The sequence below is a fragment of the Notechis scutatus genome, chromosome 1 (genome assembly GCF_049901735.1).
Source record: "Notechis scutatus isolate UNSWTSFEM ecotype Mainland chromosome 1, rNotScu1.2, whole genome shotgun sequence".
NCBI lineage: Eukaryota > Metazoa > Chordata > Lepidosauria > Squamata > Elapidae > Notechis > Notechis scutatus.
This window is the reverse complement of record NC_142009.1, coordinates 170,011,110-170,039,055: the sequence shown is the minus strand read 5'-3', so window position 1 is coordinate 170,039,055 and position 27,946 is coordinate 170,011,110. Positions and strand designations below refer to the sequence as shown.

The window sequence follows — 27,946 nt, the reverse complement described above, 5'->3', positions numbered from 1 at the left end:
GTTCATGGAGAGAAGCATATATTTCACTAATACCAAAAGAGGGTACGGACAGCAGATAAATTCAAAATTATAGGCAGATATCATTGCTGAATGCTGATTACAAAATATTTACAACCATAATAGCAAACAGATTGAAAAAAATTATTAAATGAATATATACACCCAGATCAAAACGGATTTCTCCCATCAAGGCAAATAAGAAATAACACAAGAATATTATTAGATATTTTGGAATATTATGAGGCCCATTCAGAAAAACAAGTGGCACTTGTTTTGGGGTACACAGAAGGTGTTTAACAATCTGAATTGGCAATTTATGATGCAACATATTAAAAATATGAATTTAGGATATAAATTTGAGAACATGATAAAGGTGATATATTCTACCTAAAAGGCGAGTATATTATTAAATGGGGAGAATATAGAGACTTTTAAAATAATGAAAGGAATAAGACTGTCGCCTCTGCTTTTCATCTTGATGCTAGAAATCTTATTAATTCGAATCAGATAGCATTTGGACATAAAAGGAACTAGAATTAAAAAGGAGGTATATAAACTCCAGGCATCGGCAGATGACCGGGTATTTTTTATTGAAGACCCTATAGAGACAGGAAACATCTTAATTTGAGAATTAGAAAAATATGGAGAAGTATCAGGCCTTAAAATTAATAGACAAAAGACTAAAATGTTAACTAAGAATTTGATGGAAGAGCAGAAAAAAGAACTAGAGAGAGTAATGGGGCAAAGAAAATTAAATATCTAGGAATATGGTTAACTGCAAAATATTCAACAATAAAAGAAAATAATTATATGAAACTTTTACAACAAACAAAGTTAGATTTGGAATTATGGGGGAAGTTACAAATATCATTATTAGGGAGAATTGCAGCGATTAAAATGAAATCTTACCTAAATTCTTCTATTTATTCCAAACAATCCCCAATAAAATTAGAAAAAAATTTCTTACAGATATGAACAAGATTATGGCAAAATTCATATGGTAAGAGAAAAAACCCAGAATAAAATAAAAAGCACTACAGGATAGGATACCGGTGGCTTCGGACTCCCAGATTGGGAGCTTTACTATAAGGCAGCAGCTTTAACTTGGATTAAGGAATGGATTAACTTAAACAATAAAAGGATATTAAGTCTGGAGGGCTATGACTTACAGAGGGGATGGCATGCCTTCCTATGGGAAAAGGAAATTAAGAAACAAACCTATTTCCATAGACACTTTATAAGAGATTCTGTGTTACAAATTTGGAATAAAATTAGGGAGAAACATTACATGAAAATTCCGATGTGGTTATCCACAATGGAAGCCATGATATATCCCAATACTTTGGATATATGTAAAATGGTGAGATATAAAGAAATTTTAGACAATCAAGGAAAATTAAAATCAAACTAGGAACTTAAAGAACAAGGAATATCCATAGATTGGTAGCCGTACCCCCAACTACAAAATAGATATAAAAAAGACGTAGAAGACTATGGAATTTATACAGAATTGTAGCAATTAGACAAAATTCTAACAGGCCCCAATGAGAAATGTATAACAAATATGTACAAATATTTATTAGAAGTTGATTTGGAAGAAGAAATTGTAAAATGCTGTATGATGGCATGGGCCAAAAACATAGGACATATATAGATCTTGCAGAATGGGAAAAAAATTGGAATTGGCATTATAAATTAACAAGATCATCAGCCTATAAAGAAAATATATATAAGATGGCACCTACCTCCAACGAGGTTAACTAAAATGTATCCCAACATGAACCATGCATGCTGGAAGTGTAAAAGACACAAGGCATTTTCTACCGCATGTGGTGGCCCTACTCCAAAGCCCAAAGATACTGGACTAAAATTAGGCACTGGTTACAAGATATAGTAAAAGAACAAATAGAATTTGAACCTGAGTTATTCTTGTTAGGAATATATAAAAAGAAATACAAGAAAAAGATTAGATATATTTTATTACACTGACTGACTGTGGCAAGAATAACATATGCACAATGTTGGAAGCATAACAACATTCCTTCTGATGAATTAGTAAAAATCTTGGACTGTGCCAAAATGAATAGATTGACTCTAAAATTAAAAGATAAAGAAGAATCGGAATACCATGAAATTTGGGACATATAGTATAATTAGCTGGAAAATAGGAAATAAAGATAGTTAAGGTAAGAAAACTATAGATAAATGTATATAATCGTATAGTATTGTATAGTAAAGTAAATATTTACAAGAGATGGATATGTATAATAGTGATGCTACAGTGCTGTTAATGTTATGATCAATATTTTTTAAGGTGTAAAAAACAATAAAATTTATTTTAAAAAAACATTTGCTAGACCAATTCTTGAATACAGCTCATCTGTCTGGAACACACATTGCATATCGGACATTAACACAATTGAGAGAGTCCAGAGATATTTCATGAGAAGAGTCTTCCACTCCTCTACTCGTAACAGAACAGAATACCTTATGCCACCAGATTTGAAATTTTAGGCTTAGACAACTTAGAACTATGCCGACTTCAGTTCGACCTAAGCATAGTACACAAAATTATCCATTGCAATGTCCTACCTGTCAATGACTACTTCAACTTCAACCACAACAATACGCGAGCACATTAATAGATACAAACTCAAACCGCACCAAACTCGATTGCACTAAATACAACTTCAGCAACAAAGTGGTCAATGCCTAGAATACTCTACCTGACTCTGTGATTTCTTCCCAAACCCCAAAAACTTTAACCTTAGACTGTCTACTGTTGACCTCACCCAGGGGTGGGATGTTCGACCCGGTTCTATAGAACCTGTAGCTGCGAAGAGCAGCTGACACCAAACTGGTTCCGTGTTTGGCCCATCCACCTGTCCGGGCTCTAAGCTATCCTTTATTCCCTGCTTTTCCCTCCTCAGCTGCTTTGCGCGACACAGCTGAGGTTAAAAAAGCAGGAAACAAGAGGATTTTCAAATGCTGTGCAGTGCTTGTCAGCTGTCCAGGCGGCACAGCTGTTGATTTCTTGCAAACGCTGCACACACGATTATCCCCAATTTGGAAATTGGCTGGCCCCTCCCCTCCCCGCCCACTCCTTACCTGGCATGCGAGAAATCCAACTTGCCTGGTTTGGTAAGTTGCTATTTTTCCTTTTTTCCTCCCGACCATCAGGTGTTCTGCTCTGCCAGGAAATTTAGATTAGGTAGAAAGCAGGAAATCCTTGGATTTCTTGCTTTCTAGAAATGTAAAAGCAGAGCCGAACCTTCCTTAGGACTGAAGCTTTTCAGTGCAGACTCAGATTGCAGATAGATAGATCTCTAAATTAATCTGTGATTCTGTGAGCAATTCAATCTGCCTGCCTGCTTTGCCTGCTTTTGGGTAAAAGTTGTTCTTTTTATATAAAAAAAATCAGTATTTACATACATGGTGTGTTGCAAGTTAATTTTGTGAGGTTTTTTGCTAGCAAATTTTATGTGACAGACTCAGATAGCTAATTGCAGTTAGATAGATCTCTAAGTGAATCTGTGATTCTGTGAGCAACTCAATCTGCCTGCCTGCTTTGCCTGCTTTTGGGAAAAGTTGCTCTTTTTTAATAAAAAAAATGAATATTTACATCAATATTTATAATATTTACATACAAGCCATGCCCACCCAGTCACATGACACCAAGCCATGCCCAGTCAGCAAGCCACGCCTACCCAGCCACATGACCACCAAACCACACCCATAAATTAGGCCACACCCACAGAACCAGTTGTTAAGAATTTGAATCCCACCCCTGACCTCACCCCATTCCTAAGAGGTGTTTAAGGGCGTGCTTAAGCGCACCAACGTGCTTACCGTCCATGTCCTAATGCTTTTATTCTTATCCATTTCATGTATTAATAATCATGTTTATACTTATATCTGTTATCTAATACATGCTCGACAAATAAAATAAATAATAAAAAATAAAGAGATATAGCTACTGGATATAGCTAATAACAAAAGACTAGAATCAAAACTAGAAGGATTATACTCTGCAATTTTCAACATAGAACATCTACCAAATTGAGCATAGTTGAAAGGGTAATTTAAATAAATCAAGATAATCATTAAATTCACATGCAACAGAATTAATTACAAGGCAAAAGTTCTTTTGATTTGCTTTCCAGGAGGTGTAAAATTTGAGAGTGGCTTATTGTTGTTCAGATCCCTTTGATTATGGATAGATTTTCTCTATTTTGTCTCTTTCTTATGGAGGAACACATTCTCTTCCTGCTAAACCAACCAAGATGATCCCCTTAACATTAGGGCCAGTCCTGTATGAACAGTTTAATCGGCTTGGAAGGACAAGGAATGAAAAAGCAGGCCGTGGCTTTATCTCTTTATACAATGTACTTACATGCTTCAGATTTACTAGGCAGAATCCAATAAGCCAAGTGTCGTGTCCGTCGTGGAAAAAGACTCGGAGCCAGTGACTTAGTTTCAGCTCTTTATTTGGTCCGAGATCGGCTCGGCCCGAAAAGGGAAAAGCGGCGGCTTTTATTCTTTGGTCGCGGCGGCCGCGGCCAATGGCACCGCTTTGAATCTCCCGCGATTAGTTTCCACCAATCGCGGGAGATTCGCGGCGGGCCAATCACTGCGGCTCGCTCGGCCAATCAGCTCGCCGCGCGTCTTGTCCAATCACCGCACTGCGTTTACGAGTATGTAAATGACTGTACAGAACACCCCTCCCCTCTTGGTATGGTCCTACGTAACGTAGTCCCGTAAGTAGGCGGGGCTTCGTACTTGCCTACTTGACCTGCGCAGGTTAGTTGATGCTTGGCTCCCGACCGGTTCGGTCGGGTTCTGTGTTGCTCTCTGCCTTGTTGATGGAACCGCCTGGAAGGGTGAGCCGGGCCTTTCGTCGCAGCTCCCTCCCGGTCTACCCGGGCTGGTTGAGCTGCGGTTGTTGCCGCTCCCGCCTGGTCGAGCTGGCCTGGTTGAGCTGGCCTGGCTGCTTCTTCCTGGTGAGGCTTTGAGCTGGCTGTTTGTTGGTGAGTATTCCCAGTTTCTTTCTGGTGTGGGTTGGTTGTTGGGGTCTTCCCTCTCCTCTTGGTTTGTGTTGGGGGGGTCCCCTTCTTTTTCTGGGTATGTGTCTGTGTCTGTGTGCGTGTCGGTTGTGTTTCCCGTGGTAGTTCTTGACCTTAATTGGTCGATGTGTCGTTTCCATGCTCGTCCGTCGGTTGTCTGTAAACGGTACGAGCGGGGACTTGTCACTTGGGTTACGGTTGCTGGTATCCACAGTGGGTCCCCGGTAAGGTTCCTTGCGTATACTGTGTCGCTTGGTTTAAATGTTCGGTCTTTGCTTGAGGAGTTTGGGGTTTTTTCTGGGTTGTATGTGGGATGCAGTCTGTCTAATGGGGACCTTAATTTCCTCCCCATTAATAGTTTTGCCGGGCTTTTGTTAGTTGTTGTGTTCGGGGTTATGTGTTGTATCAAAAGCATTTTATTTATTTTGTCTTGGATTTCCCCGTTTTCTATTTTCTGGATTGTTTTTTTTGTAAATTGAACCATCCGTTCCGCCCTCCCGTTCACTGCCGGATGTGCCGGCGCTGTTAATGCGTGTCGTATCCCTCGCTCTGCTAGGAATTTTTCGAATTCTAGCGAGGTAAATTGGGGCCCGTTGTCAGATACGATGACGTCTGGGAGGCCGTGGGTTGCGAACAGCCTGCTGAGTTCTTTGGTAACGGCCTCCATGGTGGTAGTTTTCATGTTGCTTACCTCCAACCAGTTGGAGTAAGCATCTACCGTAATGAGGAAGGTGTGTCCTTTTGTGGGTCCGGCAAAGTCTATGTGAATCCTGGACCATGGTCCCCTGGGGGTTTCCCATTCCAGGATTGGGGCGGCAGGGGGGCTAGGCCTGGTTTCCTGACATCGGTTGCATGCTGCCACCCAAGCCTCGATCTGTTTGTCTATCCCTGGCCACCATGCATAGCTTCTGGCCAAGGCTTTAGTCCGCACAATGCCTGGGTGTCCCTCATGCAGCAATTCCAATACCTTTCCCTGTAATTTTTCCGGAATGACAACCCTATCCCCCCAAAGTAAACAACCTTTTTGTAATGACAGTTCTGTTTGCCGGTTCCGGAATGTCCTGAATGTTTCGTCGACGTCTTTTTCGGGCCACCCCTTCTCTACCCAATGTAACACTCGCGCCAGACGTTTGTCTTTATTAGTTTCGCGGGCAATGTCTGACGCGGTTACGGGTAGATCGGGCAGAGTCTCTATGCTAAGGGTGGTCGTCGTGGGTGCTGGGTCGGTGTCCAAGTCAGGTAGCGGCGTGCGGCTCAGGGCGTCTGCGTGGGTGATTGTCTTACCGGGTCGGTGTGTGAGCCGGTAACTGTAGGCGGCAAGGAATTCGGACCACCTTGTCATTCTTGGAGATAGAATGTTTGGGGTGGCCCTGTTTCCTGCCAGGATTCCCAGCAGCGGCTTGTGGTCGGTGACGATGGTGAACATCCGGCCGTAGATGTATTCATGGAATCTTTTGACAGCGGCAACGATGGCCAGGGCCTCCTTGTCCAGCTGGCTGTAGTTTCTTTCCGGTTTGGTGAGGGTCCTTGAGAAAAAGGCGATGGGTGCTTCTTTTCCGTCGGTGAGAGTGTGGCTGAGGACGGCGCCGACGCCGAAGGGTGATGCGTCGCATGTGACAGCTAGCGGTAGGGTCTCGTTGTATTGGATGAGGACAGCATCCGAGGTGAGTAGGTTCTTGGTTTTGTTGAAGGCGGCTTCCTCGCGTTTCCCCCAAGTCCACGGGGCCGCCTTGTCCAAGAGCCTATGCAAAGGCTCCGCCGCGGTCGCCTTCTGTGGCAGGAAAACATTATAGAAATTAAGCAGCCCTAGAAATGCCTGTAGTTCCGTTTTATTCTTCGGCCTGGGGGCTTCCTTGATTGCTCTGATTTTTTTTTTTCGGTTGGGTGAATTCCGTGCCGATCTAAAAGGTACCCTAGGAATTCGACCCTCTCGGTATGTAATTGGCATTTTTCCTTTTTAACCTTCAGCCCCGCATTTTTTAATTTCGTTAGGACCTCCCTCAGGCGACCCTCCAGTTCTTTTTGGTTGGCTGCCGACACCAGTACGTCGTCGAAGTAGGGCACCACCCCCTTGATTCCTTGCAGGAGTCTCTCCATGAGGCTCTGGAATATTCCTGGTGCCACACTGACTCCAAACTGGAGTCTCTTACATCGGAAAGCCCCCCGGTGGGTTACTATGGTTTGCGCCTCGGCGATTTCTGCGTCGACCGGCAGTTGTTGGTATGCTTGCGCCAGGTCGAGTTTTGCAAAAACCTTGCCTCCCCCCAGTGAGTGTAGGAGATGCTGAACCACTGGGACGGGATAGGCGCTCTGTTGTAATGCGCAGTTGAGGGTGGCCTTATAGTCCCCGCAGATTCTCACTGACCTATCGGGCTTGACTGGGGTGACTATGGGGGTCTCCCACCTGGCGTGGTCAATTGGTTCGAGAACCCCTTGACTGACGAGCTTGTTTATTTGCTCGTCGATCTTGGGCCGGAGTGCGAAAGGTACCCGCCGTGGTTTTAGGCGTCTTGGGGAAACGCTGGGGTCTAGGCTGAAAGAAATAGGGGGCCCTCGGTACTTGCCTAGGGTGCCGTCGAACACTTCCTGGAAGTCCCTTGCGAGTTGTTCTTCCCAATCGGCTTCCCTGATGTGATCGATGCCCGTCACTTCGATTCCGAATGGCGCGAACCATTGCAGTCCTAAAAGGCTGGGTCGGTCTCGGTCCACGATCGTCAATGGGAGCCTTGCCTTTCGCCCCTTGAAATTTATTTCGAACTGTCCTGTTCCGACTACCGGGATGCAATTTCTCTGGTAGTCCTTGAGGATTAGTTTCTGGCTTTCCAGTCCCCTTCTTTGGATTTTGGGCACCAGGTGCTTGATTTCCCGCCATGCAACCATGGAGAGGTAGGATCCGGAGTCCACCTCCATCTTGCATGGTTCGCCCTCGATGCTCACTTCCACATATACCTTCCGGGCGTCTTTGCTGGACGAATGGCCGATGACGACCGTCTGGTGGGTTTCCTCTCTCTGCCAGTTCTCGCCATTTCGGCGGCCCCGTCCGTCTCGGCTCCAGCAATTTTCGGATTGGCGGTCTCTGGGCCTGGGGGGGGGTGCCGTCTCGTCTCCGGTTGCTGCTCTCTCTCCGCCGGGGGCTGTAGTTTTTCTTAAGTCGGCAGACTCGGGCGATGTGGCCTCTTTTATCGCAGTGCCGGCATATCGCATCAAAAAATCGGCACTGCGATCGAGGCTGGTCGCCTTCGCACCCGGCGCATTGGGGCCCCGACTTACGACTCCACCGATCGCGCTGGTCTCGTTCCGTCTGGAGTCGATGGATGTCCTCTTCCTCGTCCGTGGTGTCGGAACCGCAGTCGAGGTCGCCATGGTGTGTGGTGGTGGTCTCCCGGAGGCTTGCTTCGGCGCGTGTCTCAGTTGTCGTGCCTGCATCGGCGGCCGCAGTGGGTCTCCGCATTCGAGCCGCTGATTTCCGGGTCGCTTCGGCTGCGGTGGCGTCTGCGAGGACGTCGGCAAGGGCGATGTCGCCTTTTGCCATCAGTCGGCTTTGCAGGACCGGATCTCTGAGCCCTAGGACGACGCGGTCTCAGAGTGCCTCGTCCATGTCCGTAAAGCCACACATGCCCCCGAGGTTCCGCAGGTCAGCCACGAAATCGCTGATGCTCTCGCCCGCTCTCTGGTCCCTCCGGTAGAAGTCGTGCCGCCTGATGAGGGTGGGCACGGCGGGGGCATAGTGGTTTCGGAGTAAGGGTTCGAGATCGGCCCAATCCATCGTTTTCACGTCTTCGGGTTTCGTGAGGGCTTTCGCCATCTTGAACACCGCGGGCCCGCAGTGTGTTAGGAAGACGGCTCTTTTCTTCTGCCCATTTGCGTCCTTTAGGTTGCTATTTTCGAGGAACATCAGGAATCGGTCGGTGTATGATTCCCAATCCTCAGTAGCGGGGTTGAAGGGCGCTGGTGGGGCGATGCTGGCCATCTCGTTGGTCTTGTTTCCTCCGGACACGTGCTTTCGGGAATTAGGCTTGGTATCCCACCTTCGTCGCCAGTGTCGTGTCCGTCGTGGAAAAAGACTCGGAGCCAGTGACTTAGTTTCAGCTCTTTATTTGCTCCGAGATCGGCTCGGCCCCAAAAGGGAAAAGCGGCGGCTTTTATTCTTTGGTCGCAGCGGCCGCGGCCAATGACACCGCTTTGAATCTCCCGCGATTAGTTTCCACCAATCGCGGGAGATTCGCAGCGGGCCAATCACTGCGGCTCGCTCGGCCAATCAGCTCGCCGCGCGTCTTGTCCAATCACCGCGCGGCATTTACGAGTATGTAAATGACTGTACAGAACACCAAGTTATAGCTGAAGTTATACCTCTGTCACCTACCCCAGCATGGAATTCTAACTGAGATTGTTCTGATGAACTTCCTCTATAAAGAATGATGTAATTTCCTGGTGATGCTACTGGTGACACATTCGTACAGCTTTCTTGGCAATAGAACAGCAGTGGTTTGTCATTGCCTTTCCCTGAAATAAACTTACCACTATATCCTACAACGTTGTCAATAACATATAGTTTAAAATGTCTTAGCCTTGGTTTTTAATTAGACTATTTGGATCATTTGATAAAACCCAGAAAACTGCTATTGTTTTCAAAATTTCCTCAATAATTTTGAACCCAAATTTAGCAGACAGTACAACAAAATTTTAATAAAAGCATCCTTTCCATTATAACAATGGTATAGCCAACATTTTAGTGGTTAATATCTCCATTTCATGTGAGGTATTTTAATATTTCTAATAAAACTTTATAGACAATCCAAAGAGCAAAAAAAATAGATAGGCACACAAGTAACTATAATTCAAAATGTAAGAAATCAGAGCAGATAAAAACATGCTGTTCAGTCTTGGCCTAAGTAGCGATGAGTATCAGAGGTGGTATTCAACCGGTTCGCACCTACTTGGGCGAACCGGTAGTGGTTATTTGGCATGGGTCGCCGAACCGGTGGCAATCCCTGGCTGGCCACGTCCCCAACCCGGTCACCTGGTCGCTCACTTGCAATCGCTCTCCTAGCTTTCCATTCCCCACGTCCTCTTTCTCCCCAGGGAAAAGGAAGAAAGGCATGGACGCTGCAAGTATCGCTTTCCCCTTGTGAGTTAAAGTGCTGGAGTGAGAAGGAGTGCGGTCTGACAGAGGGGGCGGGGGAATTCACTCAAGCCTTGGAGAAATTTAAAGGAGCTGCTTCCAAAATGCTTGTCTGTTAAGTGTGTGTGTGTGTGTGTGTGTGTGTGTGTGTGTGTGTGTAAGAGAGAGAGAGAGGAGAGAGAAGGAAGGAAGGAAGGAAGGAAGGAAGGAAGGAAGGAAGGAAAGAAAGAAAGAAAGAAAGAAAGAAAGAAAGAAAGAAAGAAAGAAAGAAAGAAAGAAAGAAAGAAAGAAAGAAAGAGAAAGAAAAAGAAAGAAAGAAGAAAGAAAGAGGAAGGTAGAGAAAGAAAGAAAGAGGAAGGTAGAGAAAGAAAGAAAAAAAATAGGAAGAGAGAGAGAGATAAAACTCTGTGCTATTATTTTTAATTGTTCCATTATTTATCATGTGTAATATTTTACACTGTCCCTACACCTAGAGTGATTTTTCTGCCTTTATTTTGCCCAGAACTACCACATATTTTTCAGGGTTTACATGCATTCAATGTCAATAGTCCAGAGCATAAAATGCACATGTGTTTAACAAGAGTTGAAAGGGACCTTGGAGGTCTTCTAGTCCAACCCCCAGCTCAGGCAAGAAAACTGAGTAGAAATCCTGTAAAAGGTGTCAGAATAATATTTAGAAGGGACCTTGGGGTGAACCTTATACCATTTCAGATAAATGGCTGTCCAGTCTTTTCTTAAAAACTTCCAATGATTGAGCACCCAGAACTTCTGGAGACAGGCAGTTCCACTGGTTAATTGTTCTCACTGTCAGGAAGTTTCTCCTTCGTTTTAGATTGCTTCTGTCTGTTCAGTTTCCATCCATTGCTTCTTGTTTGCATTCTGCTTCTTTGGAAAATACATTTCTTTGTGGCAGCCCCTTAAAAGCCTGTTGCCTATCACACTCTTGAGTAAAGCATGTGAGCCATTTCCTCCTTTCAGTGGTCCATGAAAGTACATCTATAGTATGCAGATAATAAAGTCAAAAAGGTGAACAACATTTTTACAGAACTATAGATAAGTTGAGGCTGGGTGACAAGGAATGGCTGGGAGGGGAGGGGCCAGGTGAGGCACCCCTTGATGTGAGTGACATTGAGTTGGCCATGCCCACCCAGTCACATGACCACCAAGCCATGCCCCCCAGCCTCCTATGAGTAAAGATTCCCAATTTCTTCATTTTTTCTAAAACAATACACATCTGTTAATATGCCCTCTCTGCTCTTCTTGTCATACTCTGCATGCAAAACTTGGATGGGGAGATTCTACTTGGAGCAAGCAATCTTGGAGATTGCCAGGCTCCAACAATGTAGGATTTTAAAAGTGATCACAATGACCCTGACGTACACCTAGAAACAAATGAACAATTAATGTGCTTCCCTATTTTATTACTACCGCAATGTACTACTGTTAACAGGTGGAAATCTGCATTTTTCATTTACTTCAGTTTTAAGACCTAGAGTTCTTTATTGTCTGTGAGATGAAGAGTGTTGAGTGACTATAATCAATCAGCAAAAACCTTTCTCACCTTCTATCTGCTCTAGCATAAATTAATTCAGGGACATATGATTACACACCAGTATTTTTTTTCTTAGAAATCATACCTCTGTCCAGACCTGATATTGGAATTTTCCAACAGCCAACAGCCTGAATCCACAGCCACTCCATCTTGTTCGAGTTGAATATCAACTTGCTTCTTCCCATCTAGATCTTTACAATTTATGATAGTGGGTCAACATTTTCACCACAACTCCTATATATCCTAGAATGGAGATGCATAACTGAATATTACAAACAAATATTATTGATGCCAAACCCAAGCCCATCATACAATCCTCCCTACCAACTTTGTATACAGTAATTATAAAATAGAGTGGTAGAGAAGATTGATTCCTGAGGCATGGATTTAGCATCTCTATCTTGACATATACTTAAAACCAGGGGTGGGATTCAAATTTTTTAACAACCAGTTCTGTGAACGTGGCTTAGGTGGTTATGTGACTGGGTGGACAAGGCTTGGTGGTCATGTTATTGGCTGGGTGTGGCCAACTCAATATCACTCACATCGAGGCACGCATCTCTTCGCCTGGCCTCTCATGACTGTGGGGATGCTGCAACAGTTGTAAGTGTGAAAAATGGTCATAAGTCACTTTTTTCAGTGCCATTGTAACTTTGAATGGTCACTCCACACAAGCAAAGTACCAGTAAAGAAGGGAAAAAAGACTCCAGAGATGTTCCTGAGACAGGAAGTCTAGTCCTGCCAAGAATGTAATAAGGGTTAACGGAAAGGCAGTTTCTGTAAGCAACACCAGAATGTTTCCTTCCTGCCATCCTTACAGGATTAGGCCAGTAATTTCTTCTAACAATCGGTTCTCTGAACTGCTTAGAATGTTAACAACCGGTTCTAGCGAATAGGTGCGAACCTGTAGAATCCCACCCCTGCTTAAAACAGCCCACTTAGGAAGGGAGAAATAATTTTTAATATACATTGTAGCTAAAGCATTATAGCTACTTTGAATACACACACATACATACACAGGAACAAACGCACATACACAGGAACACACACACACACACACACACACTTCAAGATTTAATGCCTGCCAGCATCTTCTTGAAAGGTAGTCTCTATTTGTAGTAAAGATCTATAAGAATCTATAATAATTATAATTTTCTGAACAATCATTTTAATTTCATACTCATCACATCTTTGTATACATTTATAGACTAGCCATAATGTATACTCTATGATGTACACATATAATTATAGTTATTATAGATTTTTATAAATCTTTGCTACAAATAGAGACTTCTTCCAAGAAGATGCTGGCAGGCATTAAATCTTGAATTTTGTCTTTGTATTAAACTGCACACCTGTTCTGAATGCATCGCTATAATTTAAAAAAAATCTTTTTCTGACATTTTGGCCTTTTGAATGTTGAGATAGGGCTTTCCTATATTGAAACATATTTCTGAATCAGATAGGATTATTTTTTTATTTGGTATGTGTATTTCCAAACTTAGGTCCATTTCTATCATATCTTCTATCATATCTTTTTAAAGTATCATTTAAAATAAGATAATAGCAAATATTTAGCTTTTTTTCCAAATTAAAAATAAATATTGGGGGGGAAACCTTTTTGAGGCCTTACATCTCAGAATCTAAGCAATCTTGATTCCACATCCCAGCCAAAATCCCAACTGAAGTAGGCCTACAATGTCATTCAGATAAATCTGGAATTTTCAGGCCATTCCTATCTCCATCACTTTAGCCAGAAACAATACTTTTGAGACTGACCAATAATATTTCCAGGCTTTTCAAGCAAATAAGATGTTTCCTAAATACTCTTCTTGTCAGTCTATCTTAAGGCAGAAAGGGAATTCACATCCTATAAGGAAATACTAAACACTCTCTCTCTCTCTCTCTCCCCCTCCCTCGGCCAGCAGGAAGAAAGTTCACACTTCCCCAGATCTTCAAAATCAACAAGTGAAAAATTATTCAAACCAGGACAAACATAAAATGGGCTACATCATAATATCCTGCCCCAACACTGGCATTTAAGGCAAAGTGGATTCTTGCAGTTCCCCAGCATTCTGTATACCTTATAGAGATGCTGGACAAAGTAGGAAGAAATTCATATCGGTTTATTTTCCACAGATACAGTGCAATGACCTTCAATGGTCTGAAGGGGAAAAGGGAATCTAGGAAATGATCTGTTTTTCAAAGAGCACAGAAGCAAATTTTGAATCACAACCTTGTACAGATGATTTAAAGTTCACTTAAATGTATTTTACAATTCCTCCAGGATTTTAGGACTCTTCATCCGTGGTATTGAGGAAAATAGCCGGTCTAAGCGGGATGGACTTTTCTATGAAAATGAATGCATTGTGAAAATTAACAATATTCAACTTGCAGATAAAACCTTTGCACAGTGAGTTTTCTTCATTTTCCTTATTTTTTCTTGTATTAAAAATATGTTCATTGCAAAGTTTCAAAAGTAAAACAATTGAACAAAATAATTTAAATATTTATTTTTTCTCTATAGAGCACTAATATTTTTCAAGTACAGATGTCCTGGAACAAAAGTATCATTTATTTATTTGTGTCCACCTTTATTATTTTAATAAAATCAAGGTGGCAAACATAACCAACCTATCTTTCCTGCCCTATTTTTCCCACAACTACCCTCTGAAGTGAATTGGGCTGAGAGAGATTGACTGGCCCAGAGTCAGCTATCTGGCTTTCATGCTTTTTCCTGTTGCTATATGCTCAAATCTTTTTTCTCAATCTGAATGTTTTACTAGTGTTTGTAATATTTCTTTAGTAATCAATCTAAAAACTTCAAAGATTGTTCTTAATAAAGAATCATAAACATCATTAATCAATCTTTTTATAACACAAAGAACTCAATTAACAAACACTTCATTAGTTTTATTTCATGAAAATTAGATATTTATTTTTAAGGCAGCTTTCCATTATGTGTTCCAAAAATATCCAAATTACTTGCATTTCTTTTAAAAGTAGACTGTTTTATTTTTCCAAAGTTCATAGGATGTCTGTTCATTTTTTATAAGTAGTTACCTTAGCAGGAGTTTTAGACAAATTTTGTCTAACATATGCCTGTTGAAATTTGAATATATCTGTACAAGTACAAGATGTATGCAAAACAATCTTAGAAGAGATATTTTATAAATGGCATATAAAGATAAAGGTAAACAATTCCCCTGTCCAATTGAATCTGACTTTAGGGGGCAATACTCATCTCCGTTTCATAATTGAGGGACCTAGAATTGTCAGAAGATATTTCCATGGCCATTTCCATGGCATGACTATATGCCAAAGCACACAGAATGTTGTTAAAGTGCTATAAAGTGAATTTTCCTTACTAGTTAATTAGTAATATTGCATGTATGGAGGTAGTCATCATTTACAACTGGCCATTTAACAGCAGTTCACAGTCATGGCAGCCTCAGAATGGATCCTTTACATCTCATAAAGCACTTCAGTTATTGGAAAAGATTATGCCCCTCCCCCTAAGTCCATGACCACATTTTGTGTGGCCCTGTTCAGATTTACAACAACCTGTTCAGATTTACAACTGCCAAGTGCCCTATGATCATGTGATTTCCATTTGCAATCTTCTCTCCTGATTTCCCCAGAAAATCAATCAGATGCTGGCTAGAAAGCTTCCAATTAGATGGAATGTTAGATTGAGGTCCATTTCCTGTGTGCTGGAGGAACGGACATGGTTAATGGACTAACATAATACCCCACCTCCTCTCTGTTTTCATCTCACTCCCTTCTTTCCCCTCTTTCTCAATTTTAACCAGTTTTAGTGTTACTATTTATAGTTTTTATATTTATATTGGTGTTTTACTGGTTGTAAACCACCTAGAGACACATCTAGGTAAGATGAACAGCATAAAGGTTTAATAAATTAATTAATAAGCAATGACACTGCTTAATTGCTCAGACTAGTTTATGTTTTTCCCCCCAAGAGCACAAGACCTTTTCCGCCAAGCAATGAAATCTCAGAACATCATCCTGGAAGTTGTCCCTTCGTATGGCCGTGAACAATATGAAAAGTCAGTCATCGCACCATTGTACTCCCCAAATAAAGCTGAACATATTTCCAAAGGAAAGTTTCCATTTGCAGCCTATCCAAAGCTGATGATGAAAGAGACAGATTTCTCTGAAGCAACTGATTTAGAGACTAATACACATGCATCTTCCAAGAGTCCTATCTTCTCAAGAATTAATACGAAACCTCCATCACCATCCTTATCCCCATTGATGGGGTTTGGCAGCAAGAAAAATGCAAAGAAAATAAGGGTTGATCTCAAAAAAGGTAATGGTTATAAGTTGTTAATACTTTCCAAATATGATTTTTTAAAACATACAGTTGATGTGGATGTATAAATTTGACTCATTCATTGCAAAAGCAGCTGGCATGCTATCTGAAAACAGAAATAAGTGAGCACTTATACATGGGAGGCAGCTAGTAAATAATAGCTTCCATGTATCCAGGGGTATTTGAATACAAGTATGGGATCAGTATATAGCATTTCAAAATCTTTCCAGTTGGATTTCCTTTGCTTTTATTTTCAGTCAACAAAGATTATGTCTGCTAGAATATTATAATAACATGAAATAATAACTTGATACCACTGTACTGATAAGATTTAGTTGAATAATTTTCAGTATTCCATTGTACAATACTGGATGTTAAGGTTTTAAGAAGACTTTCTATGGAATGTTCCATTTCTACAGTGAACCAGTATTTCCTGAAATTATGTTACAGAACAGAATTAAGAGAATTTAGTTTGAAGTTTGAACACTGAATTATTACAACCAGCTATTTGCATGTTAAATTCAAAGTCAAACATCTGTCAGATTAAAAAGGTCAACAATTTACTTCTTCTCAAAGCTCACTTGAGAATGTTCCATTGAGGATTAGGGTAGTCTGACACAGCTGACTATTTTCTTAAATGCTAAATGATTTACCCATAGCTTGAAAGGCTCAAGTTCTACTTATTTCAATGTTTTTGTCCATAAAGTACTCTAAGAAAGTAAAATAAAGGAATACTTCATAAACTAGCAATTAGAAAGATTTGATACTGCATCAGTTTCCAAATTTTTAACCTTTGCACTTAAAATTATTCCACATTCCATAAACATATAGACTTACTCTGAGTATAGCTAGGAGCAAAACTGTTTAAGAAGGTGTCACATTCTTTTTCCTCTCTTTCAGTCCTTCTGTCTTATGATTATTTATATATTACTATGTGTTGGCTACAAATAACTCCTTGCAAAATCTGCATGTATAGGTCACCATGAAAAACAATTTCAAGCTGTATTCTATAACATGAACTCCTCTAATAAATTCTGTCTTAAGTCTTTATCAAAGAAAGATTTCCATTTTGGCTTTGTGTGTAAGTTAGGAGTCTACTCTAAGATACTCAGATCTAAAGTTAGCAAAGGTGCTTCAGATACAATGTAGGCAATCCAGGGGTGGGATTCAAAATTTTTAACAACTGGTTTGTGGGCATGGCTAGGTGGGCGTGGCTTCTACTTTTTTTGCAGCAACCCCCCCGCTTTTTGTTGTTCCTCCTGGGCCTCAGGGAAGCTTTCGGAGGGGCCATTTTTGCTAGCCAGGAAGGCAAAAAAAATGGAGCATTGAGGGGCAGCCAACACACACCCCTGCCCTTCCCCCCTGCCCTTTTTTGCCTCTTGGGCCTCAGTGAGGCTTCCTGGGTGAAGCAGTAAGAGAGCGAGGAGGGTCCCGGCATATCTGATCATTGGAACAGTTGATCGTTGTGGGGCGGGGAAATAAATACCTTAAGGAGTGACTGGGTGGGGAGAACACAGTCAGTGATGTCGGGCATGTCCACGATGTGCATGCATGATAAGGACTGACTGGGCAGTGAGGGGAGGGGCGGGCAGAGAGGGGTGGGGCCAGCCAGGGCACAATTTGCTGGTTCTCTGAACTGCGCAGAATCATAATAACTGGTTCTATAGAACTGGTCCAAACCGGTAGAATCCCACCCCTGGGGCAATCCATTTATAACTGTTGTTGCACCAGACTTACACAGCTACTGTACATGAGGCTCATTTCAGTTATGGAAATGTTTAGCCTGTGGTTGCCACTTCTGCAGTGTCTCCTGGACTCAAGCAAATACTTTTTTGAGTCCACAAGCCTACCATAAAAGTCCAAGTGAAGGGAAAGCTCCTTTCAGGAGCCACCAATAGATTCAGTGAGGGTGGCCACACCAGAGCTGAAGCGTTTTGGCCCATTTGGACTTGAATACTGCACACTAATAATAATGTAAAAAATTGGTCAATTAGGTCCAGTGATTAATATACAGGCTACAAAACCAGCAGTCTATATGTTCTAATTCCACCTTCAACATGAAACCAGGTGGGTGATTTTGGGTCAGTCACACACACTCTCTCTCTGCTTATTCACTTCACTAGTAAGAGGAAGGAATATTATGTATATTTGCTGCCTTAATAAAAATAATAAAGTTGGGATGAAAGAAATCCCTATTCTTTATGCAGGTTAGAAAATGCTTCCAGATATTTTTTTTCCTGTTCTTTTGACCTTTTCTAATGTAATATATCACTAAAGCTTGTGTTCATTCCTTGAGTTACTGCATGCTTTACATAAGAACAATGTATAGAATGGAAGTGGGGAAGCATATGTTAAAGAATTAATGTTGAATTTGAAGAAATCAGATGAAAGAAACTGTTGCTGCACAGAAAAGCTGAACAGTGTGTCTTAATTCAGCACTAAAACAAAGAATGGATCCTACTATTCTTATCTAATTGAAAACAAACCCATTTTTAATATAAATATTAAATATTAAAACTTTGGAGAACAGCCCTGTTACTTGTTGGTTGCCTCATATTTACAAATACTTCTTTTATTCTTTAGGACCTGAAGGACTAGGTTTTACAGTGGTCACCAGGGACTCCTCCATACACGGTCCTGGCCCTATATTTGTAAAGAATATTTTGCCTCGAGGTGCAGCAATTAAAGATGGCCGTTTGCATTCAGGAGACAGAATACTGGAGGTTGGAAATCTATTCCTCAGCACATATCTTACTATTAAGTTAATTAAACACAGTATTTGGTGAGGGCCATTATATGAAACTTTTTTGACTGATAAAACCTGTTTAATGTAAAACATAGGCTCAAGTGACTTATAAAATACTCATAACAACCAATTTATTTGCATTTTTGCAAGTATAATTTTGCAAATATAACTACATACTGCATTTTTTAAACAAAATAAGGTTATCATCTTCTTGCCCTATTGCTCTAGATAATTGTTAGCTTCTAGGTCAGGCTTCTTGGATATTCAAAACCTATGCTTAAATTCATGATACTTTCCCATTTTTGTTTTTAAAATTTGGCTGACCAAAATTGAGAATTTGGAATTCAGAAGTAATAAATGCTCCTTAGATATCCCACATCTAAGAGATGTAAATCTCCTCCTAAATATGCCAAGTTTAAGGTTCAACCAATCAGACATTTTGGATGATATTGATTATCAGGATCTATTGAAACCGATAAAATTATTCTGTAAAAGAAAACCTTCCCAACAATATTTAAACAGGTTTTGGATATATTTGTTAAATATGTTTCTCACATAATGTGAAAAAAAGCACAAAGCAAGTTTCTCTCGGTATACTTAAAATGCTACATCTGGAAAGACCCTTTCTTCAGTAGCAATTCACCATACTTTACTTGACAAAAGGCAAATAGATAACATGTTTTCCCCAAAATAAGACCTAATAGGAAAATAAGCCCAAATGCTCCAAAATAAGACCCAATCATATTTTTGGGGAAGGTAATCTGCAGTTCTGAATGAAGTGAAATCATATTTAAATAAAATGACATTGTTAGAGAGAATTAGAAATCAACATTCAAGTTTAATCTTTGTGACAACATTTGGCTTGGGTGAGAAATATTTTGAAGTATGTCTTCTGTGATACGCAAATTTAATGCTCCATTCTTATATCTTCATCAGGATTTTCCTTGAGTTTTATCCAATGCAACCATAACCAACCCTTCAATAGCCCTGTGCTTTCTTTCATTGGAGGATGGGGTGGGTTGAAGTAGTATTCTTGCAGGGAATATCAGTAGATATAGAGCTCACTGCTAAAGAAGGGAAAGAAACTTTGAAACATCTGCAAGATGGATTGCTCAGATGGTTTAGGCCCCAATCTCAATTTCATACTATGTGGATTAAATTGCTCAATATTTAATAATATATTGTTAACAATTTTTGCTAACTTGCTCGTTTATGATGTTATTAGGTGAATGGTAGAGATATCACTGGCAGAACTCAAGAAGAACTTGTAGCTACTCTAAGAAGCACAAAACAAGGAGAGATTGTTTCCCTGGTCATTGGTCGCCAGGAAGAAACCTTTCTGCCCCGAGAACTGGTAATACTCTTTGTAAAATAACGTGTGGAAAAGTATCACTGTTTATTAAGTAGTTGAAAATGTTAATTTAATGAAGATTTTATGAGGTTACAAAATTGTTTGACAATCAGAATAAGAAGTTGGAATTCTCTTGTCTAGATGAAGACATAAAATAATGTACCGTAGTACTACTAAAATTAGGAGTTATATAAACTGATTGTATATAATGTTAAGAAGTATTTATGATTTTTTTCAAATACTAGTTTGATAATTTTTGTTATTAGCAAGAGTGATTGCCTTTCATTCTGTTAACATGTAGTGTAGTACAACTTATTCCTCAATAGAATTGTCCAGACACTTATTTAGTCCTTGACTTACAACCATTTTTTGGTGACTGTTCAAAGTTAAAATGGCTCTGAAAAACATGACTTATGACCATTTTTCACATTTATGACCATTGCAGAATCCCCATGCTCACGTGATCAAAATTCCGATGCTTGGCAACTGACTCATATTTATAATGGTTGCAGTGTCCTGGGGTCATTTTATGAAATTTTGCAACATTATGACAAACAAAGTCAATAGAGAAAGTCAGATTCACTTAACAATCATGTGGCAAGGAAAGGTGTGAAATGGAGTAAAACATATTTAACAATTGTCTCACCAACAACATACCAAGTTATACTGAATCTGAATAGGGTAACCTTATATTTTAAAATGTAAGGATGTAATGCTTAAAATATTTCATAATTTCTCAGGTGTTACTTTGCCAATGATCTAATGCAAAAACAGTTGTAACAATTAGAAATTGCCTTGCCTAAACAGAAAAGTATGTCGCTATTCAGAAGATAACTTTTCTGGAGTAATTGCCATCTCAGAAAAAATGTCAATCTCTTGATTTACTCTTTATTGTTTTGAGTCTTAAAAAATACTTTAAACATAAAGCATAAAGGAAGACCAGTACATCCTGTCTTTATCTCATTCTCTCTTCTTGTGAGAAAATAAACTCCAGTAAGACTCTTCCTTTTCTATTTCTCAAGAAATAGCTTTTACTTTATTGTTTTTACCATTATATGAAATCATCTAAAACTGTATATCAATGACTTGGGCATGCTTTTCTTCCCATTATTTCTGCTTATTTGTTTTCCCTCCTTTGGCATTTCAGTCTATTTTGGACTGACCTTTGTAATGAGAGGTTACTATGCCTACAAAAAAAAGTAGACATTCTACAGTGTGATTTAATTTATGTTTATATGTAAGTATGTATGAAATTTTGTTAAGTCTAGACTGCAGTGAACTTAAATCTTTTTGATGGAGTGATAATGGAATTTGCTGTTTGTCTGAAAAATGCTAGATTTAAGCCAAATTTGAAATTTGAAAAACAGTTTTATCTTGTATTTTCTCTTGTAGTTTTGCTAGTTGGCAGCTTTATTTAGATGAGCAGTATCTTTAGGGGGAGGTACTCCCTCCCTCCACATAATGATTATGCAACAATGCAATATAATATTTTAATAAAATGAAACAGTTAAAACCAATGCCAAAATCAAAGCTAATTAAAATAATTAACAATTAAAAATGAAGGCAAAAATGAAGCAGTTTTTTCATCTACCTAATTACTGAAAGAGTGGTAGCCAAACACATCCCTTTACAAAGTGTATTCCATACCCTGAAGAAGACTCTTTCCTGTTAGTTCTCTTCAGGAGAGCCTCTACTGTTGATCTTTGTAACAAAGATCTCTACTTGACAAAAAGGCTCCTTTTTATACAGTTTCAGAACAATCTATGAATGCCAGGAGGGAGGAAAAGCTAAGGCTAGTGGGCAATGTAGTTCAAAATATTCATTTTTTTTTACTGAAATGATAAAGCCATCTAATATCACACAATGAATCTTGGTGGCTCACAACAACTAATAAAAACTGCAATATAAAACTAATCTGACCCTTTCCACCAGGGACCAGACCACCCCTACTATGAACTCCTGGATTCAGCCCTGACCTAGGTTTAGGCTTAGGGGAAAGACAACCAAATTAGAAACCAAACTATTGTTTTTTTCATCCCTCAGTCTTCTTTAAGTGTTCTGACCCAAGCCTCGTTCAAATCAAAAAATGCAAAACATAGATAAAGGCAAAACCTTTTTAATGGGTCTCTGTAAATTCTGTTCATTCACAGCAAAGCGCTATTAAAACTAATTGTCCCAGATAAGAGCAAACCCTGTGAAGGTTGTGCAAGCCTGCCAAGAACACAAGATTAAGTGCAAGGAAATATTCAAAGCCAAAAGTCTCTGAAAACAAACCAGGATAGACCAAACTTCCAGGAGGACTTGAAGTGCAAGAACTTCTTTGCTTCCTGCAAAGAATCCCTGAGGGCTGGCTTTTATCCCTTAATGGAGGGGCCATCACCTTACAGCCTTATTCCCGAGTCGCCCATGCTGCTGCAGTTGCTCTTTCCTTCGAGCAGCCCTGCACACATGCACACTGGGCACAGGCTCCTCAGGGTCCTCTGCATCACTGCTGCTACACTCCACAATCTCCGAAAGCAGTACCCCACTCTCTGATAGTCCTGGCCCCATCCCTGTATCACATGCAGGCCCCTCATCCGAGTCCTCGCTGTCAGAGACCTCAGCCATCCGCACCTACTGCCGGCAAACCACAACATTGAGGAAAAAAAGTATAAGAAATATTTTGTATTGTTCTCTATCCTCTTGTTTCTAATCAATCTTCAGAGTTCTTTAAAATTACTTTTAATTAATCTTAATCAAGATTCTTTGAAAATACTGTGACTTCCGGTGATGTCTTCCTCGTTGACGGACCAGAAACCGCGATTGTATGCAGCTTCAATCCATGCTCTCCCATCGGAGGGCCCCAATCACCTGCATTTGGGACCAGAACCACCCTGTAAGGGTGGTGAAGAAGGGGGAGACCGCCAACTGGGTCAAGGGGAGCCGCATCTCCTCTCCCTGGCTAGGCATTCTACTCCCCTCCGAAAATGGCTGTAGTGGTGGTCAAATATGGCCACCCTGAAGAGGAAGAACTAACCTGGACAAGATTGTGCAGGAGCGGTGAAGAAGAGGACAGCATGAAAACTGAGCTCATCAGGCACAACATTTAAACTCAAGGTACCCCGGAATTAAAATTTTAAGGAATTTTTAAGAGAGATAATTAAAGCGGTGACCAGAGAAAGTAAAGAAAAAAATTTTGACAGTTGAAAATGGCTTTGAACTTTGAAAGGAGGAAGAAGAAGATATTTGTTTAAATTGGATAAATATATGATCTTGGCACTAAACAGGCATAACTAAAGCTGAACTTGAACGTGTCAAAGAAAAAATAAAAAACAGTAATTGATATTTGGACTTATTGGAACTTTGAATTTTAAAAGCCCTAAATAGAGAGAAAAGGCGAGGAGAAAAAAGGGCGGAATTTGGATATAACAGAGAGTGTCATCTAGTGGTTAAAGAAATTATTTGTGACTCTTTATAACCTGGCTCTTCTAAAAGTTGGATTTGATACAAAGTAAGTGAAACTTTGTTACAATTTAAATAGAGACCCTGGAAAATGAAAGTGGAATATTGAATATGAAAACAAAGAAAGAAGCAGGAAGAAACTATCTTGGGATTGTTTGGTTTTGGGCATAAACTTAAATTTATGGACATTGAACTATTTGATGAATCTGGGAAAACCTAAAAAGGAATTAATAAAAGCTGATCGTTGGAAATAAACTTTATAGACATTGGCTGAATCAAATTACTGGATAATTGTGGACATAAAAAGTAAAGATATATAACAGAATTGAAGATATATAACAGAAGTGTTTAAAAATAGCAGAACTTTTTTTGGAATTAAAAATGGAACTAAGAAATATGATAGATGCTACAAGAAAGAGGCAAGTCATTTGGTTTTGCCTTACAATTTTTAGAAATGATGATTTTAGAGCATGAAGAACAACAAGGAGTGCCAGAAGAGGAGCAGATGATTAAAGAAGAGGCCATCTTAAATGAACAATTGGAGCAATGAATATTAAAGCAAAGGGTGAGAAGAATGGCAATTAAAAACTGGAGATTTGAGGAGGCAGTCAAAAAGGGGAATATTTTGAAAACCAAACAAAGTAAAAGGAAACAGCAGAAAATGGAAAAACAGAAGGAAGTCTTAAAGAGGGAGGGGGATAAAAAATTGGAGTAAGAAAAGGAGGGGAAATATGAAGGGAAAAATAAGTAAAAAGAAACAGAACCAGGAAATAAAGAAATACAGAAATTGAACAAAAATGAAAAGAAACTGTTTATTCAAAAGACAGAGACAGTGGTTAATTAAGAATTTAAAAGGGGGGTTCTGCAAGATGATGAGATGTAGAATAAATGTATTAGAAGTAACGAATTATTTAGAAAGTAGGAAAATACAGATTATTAAAATGAAAGATTGGAACTGATTTTTTTTTGTTACTGGCATGCTTGTTTTTTGTTAAACTATATACAAAGATAAATGGAATAAATGTGAAAAAAAAGAAATTATGATAAGTTTATTAATTATGTTTAATGAATGTATAGAATATAGTTGAAATGAATTATGAAGATTGCTGTAATGAGAGTAGTATCAGTTTTTATGATTAATTGAATAGATTAATTTTTCTTTTTGAAATTATAAATGTTTTTAATGTAATTGAAAGGGAAAGTACCATGCAGAATCTGACTTTGAACAGAAATGAAAATAAAGTGTTTATTCAAAAGAAATAGAGACAATGGTTAATTAAGAATTAAGAAAGGGGATTCTGCAAGGTGATGAGGTGTAAAATAAATGAAATTTTAACAAAAAACAAGTATTCCAATAACAAAAAAGTATCAGTTGCAATCTTTCATTTTAATAAATTAAATACATTAATTTTTCTTTTTGAAATTATAAATGTTTTTGATGTGGAAAGTACCATGCAGAACCTGACTTAAAAGGTATATATGTAATGTAGTTGTTAGGAGATTATTGTAATTAATTTTTAAAGTGATAATTAAAAAGTTAAATCATTATTGGAATGGAAAGGGAAATTAATTAAATGATATATAAGGTATAGGGGTGGCACACTCTAATTGGTAATTGTGGGGGAATTTTTTTTTAAATGTTTGAACTGAGATGGAATTTTTGAAATGATGAAATGATGAAATAAGAATATGCAATGAAATTGCAAACATGACAGATAAAGGTATAAAGCACAACAAATATGAAGCTATAAGAAATACTTAAAGTTAAAAGAAATAGGTTAAGAAATGAATTGAAAATTTATAAAATAAGCTTGAGGAAAGTATTTGAGAAAATTAATAGAAAATATGTAAAGTAATGATAAGATATTAAGAAAGGGGATTCTGCAAGGAGAATCTGAAATATTAAGAAAGGGGATTCTGCAAGGGATTCTGAAACTAAATGTGAAAGATAAATATGTAATCAAAGTCATGTTTGTATAGAAATGTGAAAATCTGGAATCATGCTGTTCACTAAAAAAGATATTTTTAAAATGTGGAAAACTGATATAAAATTTTTATATAAAAATAGATTATTTGAAAATCCTATATTGATCACTAGAAAAGTAACTTGCTCCATTACATAAAAATTTGTGAAGTTTCCTGGATGTGGCATCTATTGTGTGGAAAACCTGTATGGATTATTTATTATTCCATTGTTCATAGGTGCAATTTAAGACTCGGGTTCATTCAGATTTTTGCTTTTAAATATTTTTATTTTTTTTCTCTCTCATCAATTTTAATGTATATGCTTTGTTTTCTTTAATTTATTGTCAGTTTTTGTTCCTAAATTTGGGCAGTTTAGCTATATATGGGGATTGGGTCATATTTAGATAATGTTTAGATTTGGATAGATACACAAATAAATATACATAACACAAAATGATGGTTTACTATTTCAGACAGTTTTCCCGGGCAATGAGGAAGCCCAACTGAACAGTGGTAAAATAAAAAGGAATAAGTATATTTACCATGATGGTTTCACCTGAACAGATGATTGTTGTCTTTATAATTTTGCTCTCATGGTGCACTAGGCTAGAAAGTGGGGTTGTACTGAAAATAAAAATATTTGGGAGGCTGACTACCTTTCTGTAATTGTTGTATATTTACTAGTACTAGATTATAAACAGTGACTCCTCTGCTTCACGGTTGCATTTTAAAGCACTCTAGGAAACTGCATTTTTATATGAGTAAGCAAAGGCACTTAGAATCATAGTTATATTTATAATTTCTAGGTGTAAATTTTAATCCATGAACTAAGGGTTAATTATCTTTCAAGAGGACAAGTTGCTCCTCACTGGTTTAATTGCAATCTCAAAAGGCAGGGACACTGGATAGTTTCAATCTGGCCTTCAATTAAATTGCTTTTTATTTCTTTCAAAGAGTGATGCACAGGTGTTAGGCCTCATAATAATGAAGATATTTGAATTCTAATGCAATATAAAATATAGCTCTGTTTACTCATTCTACAGCAATATAACAGAACACGTTTAATAACTTATTGGCTGAAAAAAGGCTCAATTGCTTAGGTTGCTTAAGCATACTGCAACATGGTTTAAATCTGCTATCTGAAACTAGGATGCTTGACATTGTGTGCTAAAATGTTAGTAGTAGTCTTGATTTTCATTTTAAATATAGTATTGTCTATTTTTTGTTGTCATAAGACAAGTATACATTTTACAGGAAAAAAATAAATGGAAGGAATAATACAGATTTTGTTCTTTTTACTTGAGTGGTCTTCTGAGCAGTAGGATAATTTAGCCTGGTTAGTATGTTCAGGGGAGAAAATCTGGAAAATAAAGGGCATAAATATGCTGATTGCTAAAGACCCTGAGCCCCTACTTCGGCCACAATCATGGGATTGTCGAGTGCCACTATATAGGGTGGCCAAAGCAGCATAGATTGAGGGAGAAATAGGTGGATGGGGAGAGTTGAGGTGTCCGTGTGGTCATAAGTGTCCTTCCAGGTGTAAATGAGATTAAATCTGAATTTTGTTCACATGGTTCTTGGGACACTGCAGGACACAGGTTATAAGTCCTTTTGTTCAGCACTATCATAACTTTAAACAGTCATTGAATGAATAGCCATAAATCTAGAAATATCTACTGATTGCAGTCTTATGGTAGCAGTGGCTAATAGGCTAATAATGAGAATTAGTGACCATTCAGACATTCCTAAAATAAATCTCCCAGTATTCACTATTTATACTGCTAGGTTGGTTTGCTAACAGTTATAATTCAGCAACATTTTAAGAGTTACAGTTGTCCAGTCTGCTCTGCAAATAACTTTACAATCTTTCATACTTGTTTTTTTTTTTAACAAATTTTATTAATTTTCAAAGACAATACACAGACAAACAAAACATAAAACATAAGAACATAGAACATCTTTTCTAAAAACTGCTTAACAAAACAAATAAAACATCTTATTTAAGTATAACATAATTCTAAATTATCACGTTTCCACACACAATTTAATATGCATCTTATATATTCAACTTCATATCTTATTACTCTTTTCCAACTTGTCACTGTTTCTTCCTTTATTTCTGTTCAATTTTATTCATTAAACTTATACTTTCATGTATTTCATATTACTATATTTCATATTATTACTGTTTCATATGTTCTTATCCAACATCATTAATCCTCGATAAACAAACATAAACAAAGTACATAACATAAAAACATAAAACTTCTTTTTAGAAAGCGGCTTAACCCCGGGTTATAACTTTTTGTACAGACATAAATCAAATTCATGCTCACCTTATATACTATTTCATATCTTATTTAACATTCTATA

The 27,946-nt window shown here is 38.8% G+C and overlaps 1 protein-coding gene across 4 annotated transcripts in view; it reads left to right on the top strand.

Annotated features, from left to right (window-relative positions):
• Positions 1-27,946, top strand: part of PARD3B (par-3 family cell polarity regulator beta) — a 926,621-nt gene that overhangs the window by 289,641 nt on the left and 609,034 nt on the right. For all 4 annotated transcript variants that reach the window (XM_087949489.1, XM_087949488.1, XM_026673207.2 and 1 more), the window contains exons 7-10: positions 14,025-14,150; positions 15,718-16,067; positions 18,654-18,793; positions 20,042-20,170. In XM_087949489.1, the coding sequence (XP_087805615.1) occupies positions 14,025-14,150; positions 15,718-16,067; positions 18,654-18,793; positions 20,042-20,170 (745 nt within the window). The remainder of the gene's footprint in view (positions 1-14,024; positions 14,151-15,717; positions 16,068-18,653; positions 18,794-20,041; positions 20,171-27,946) is intronic.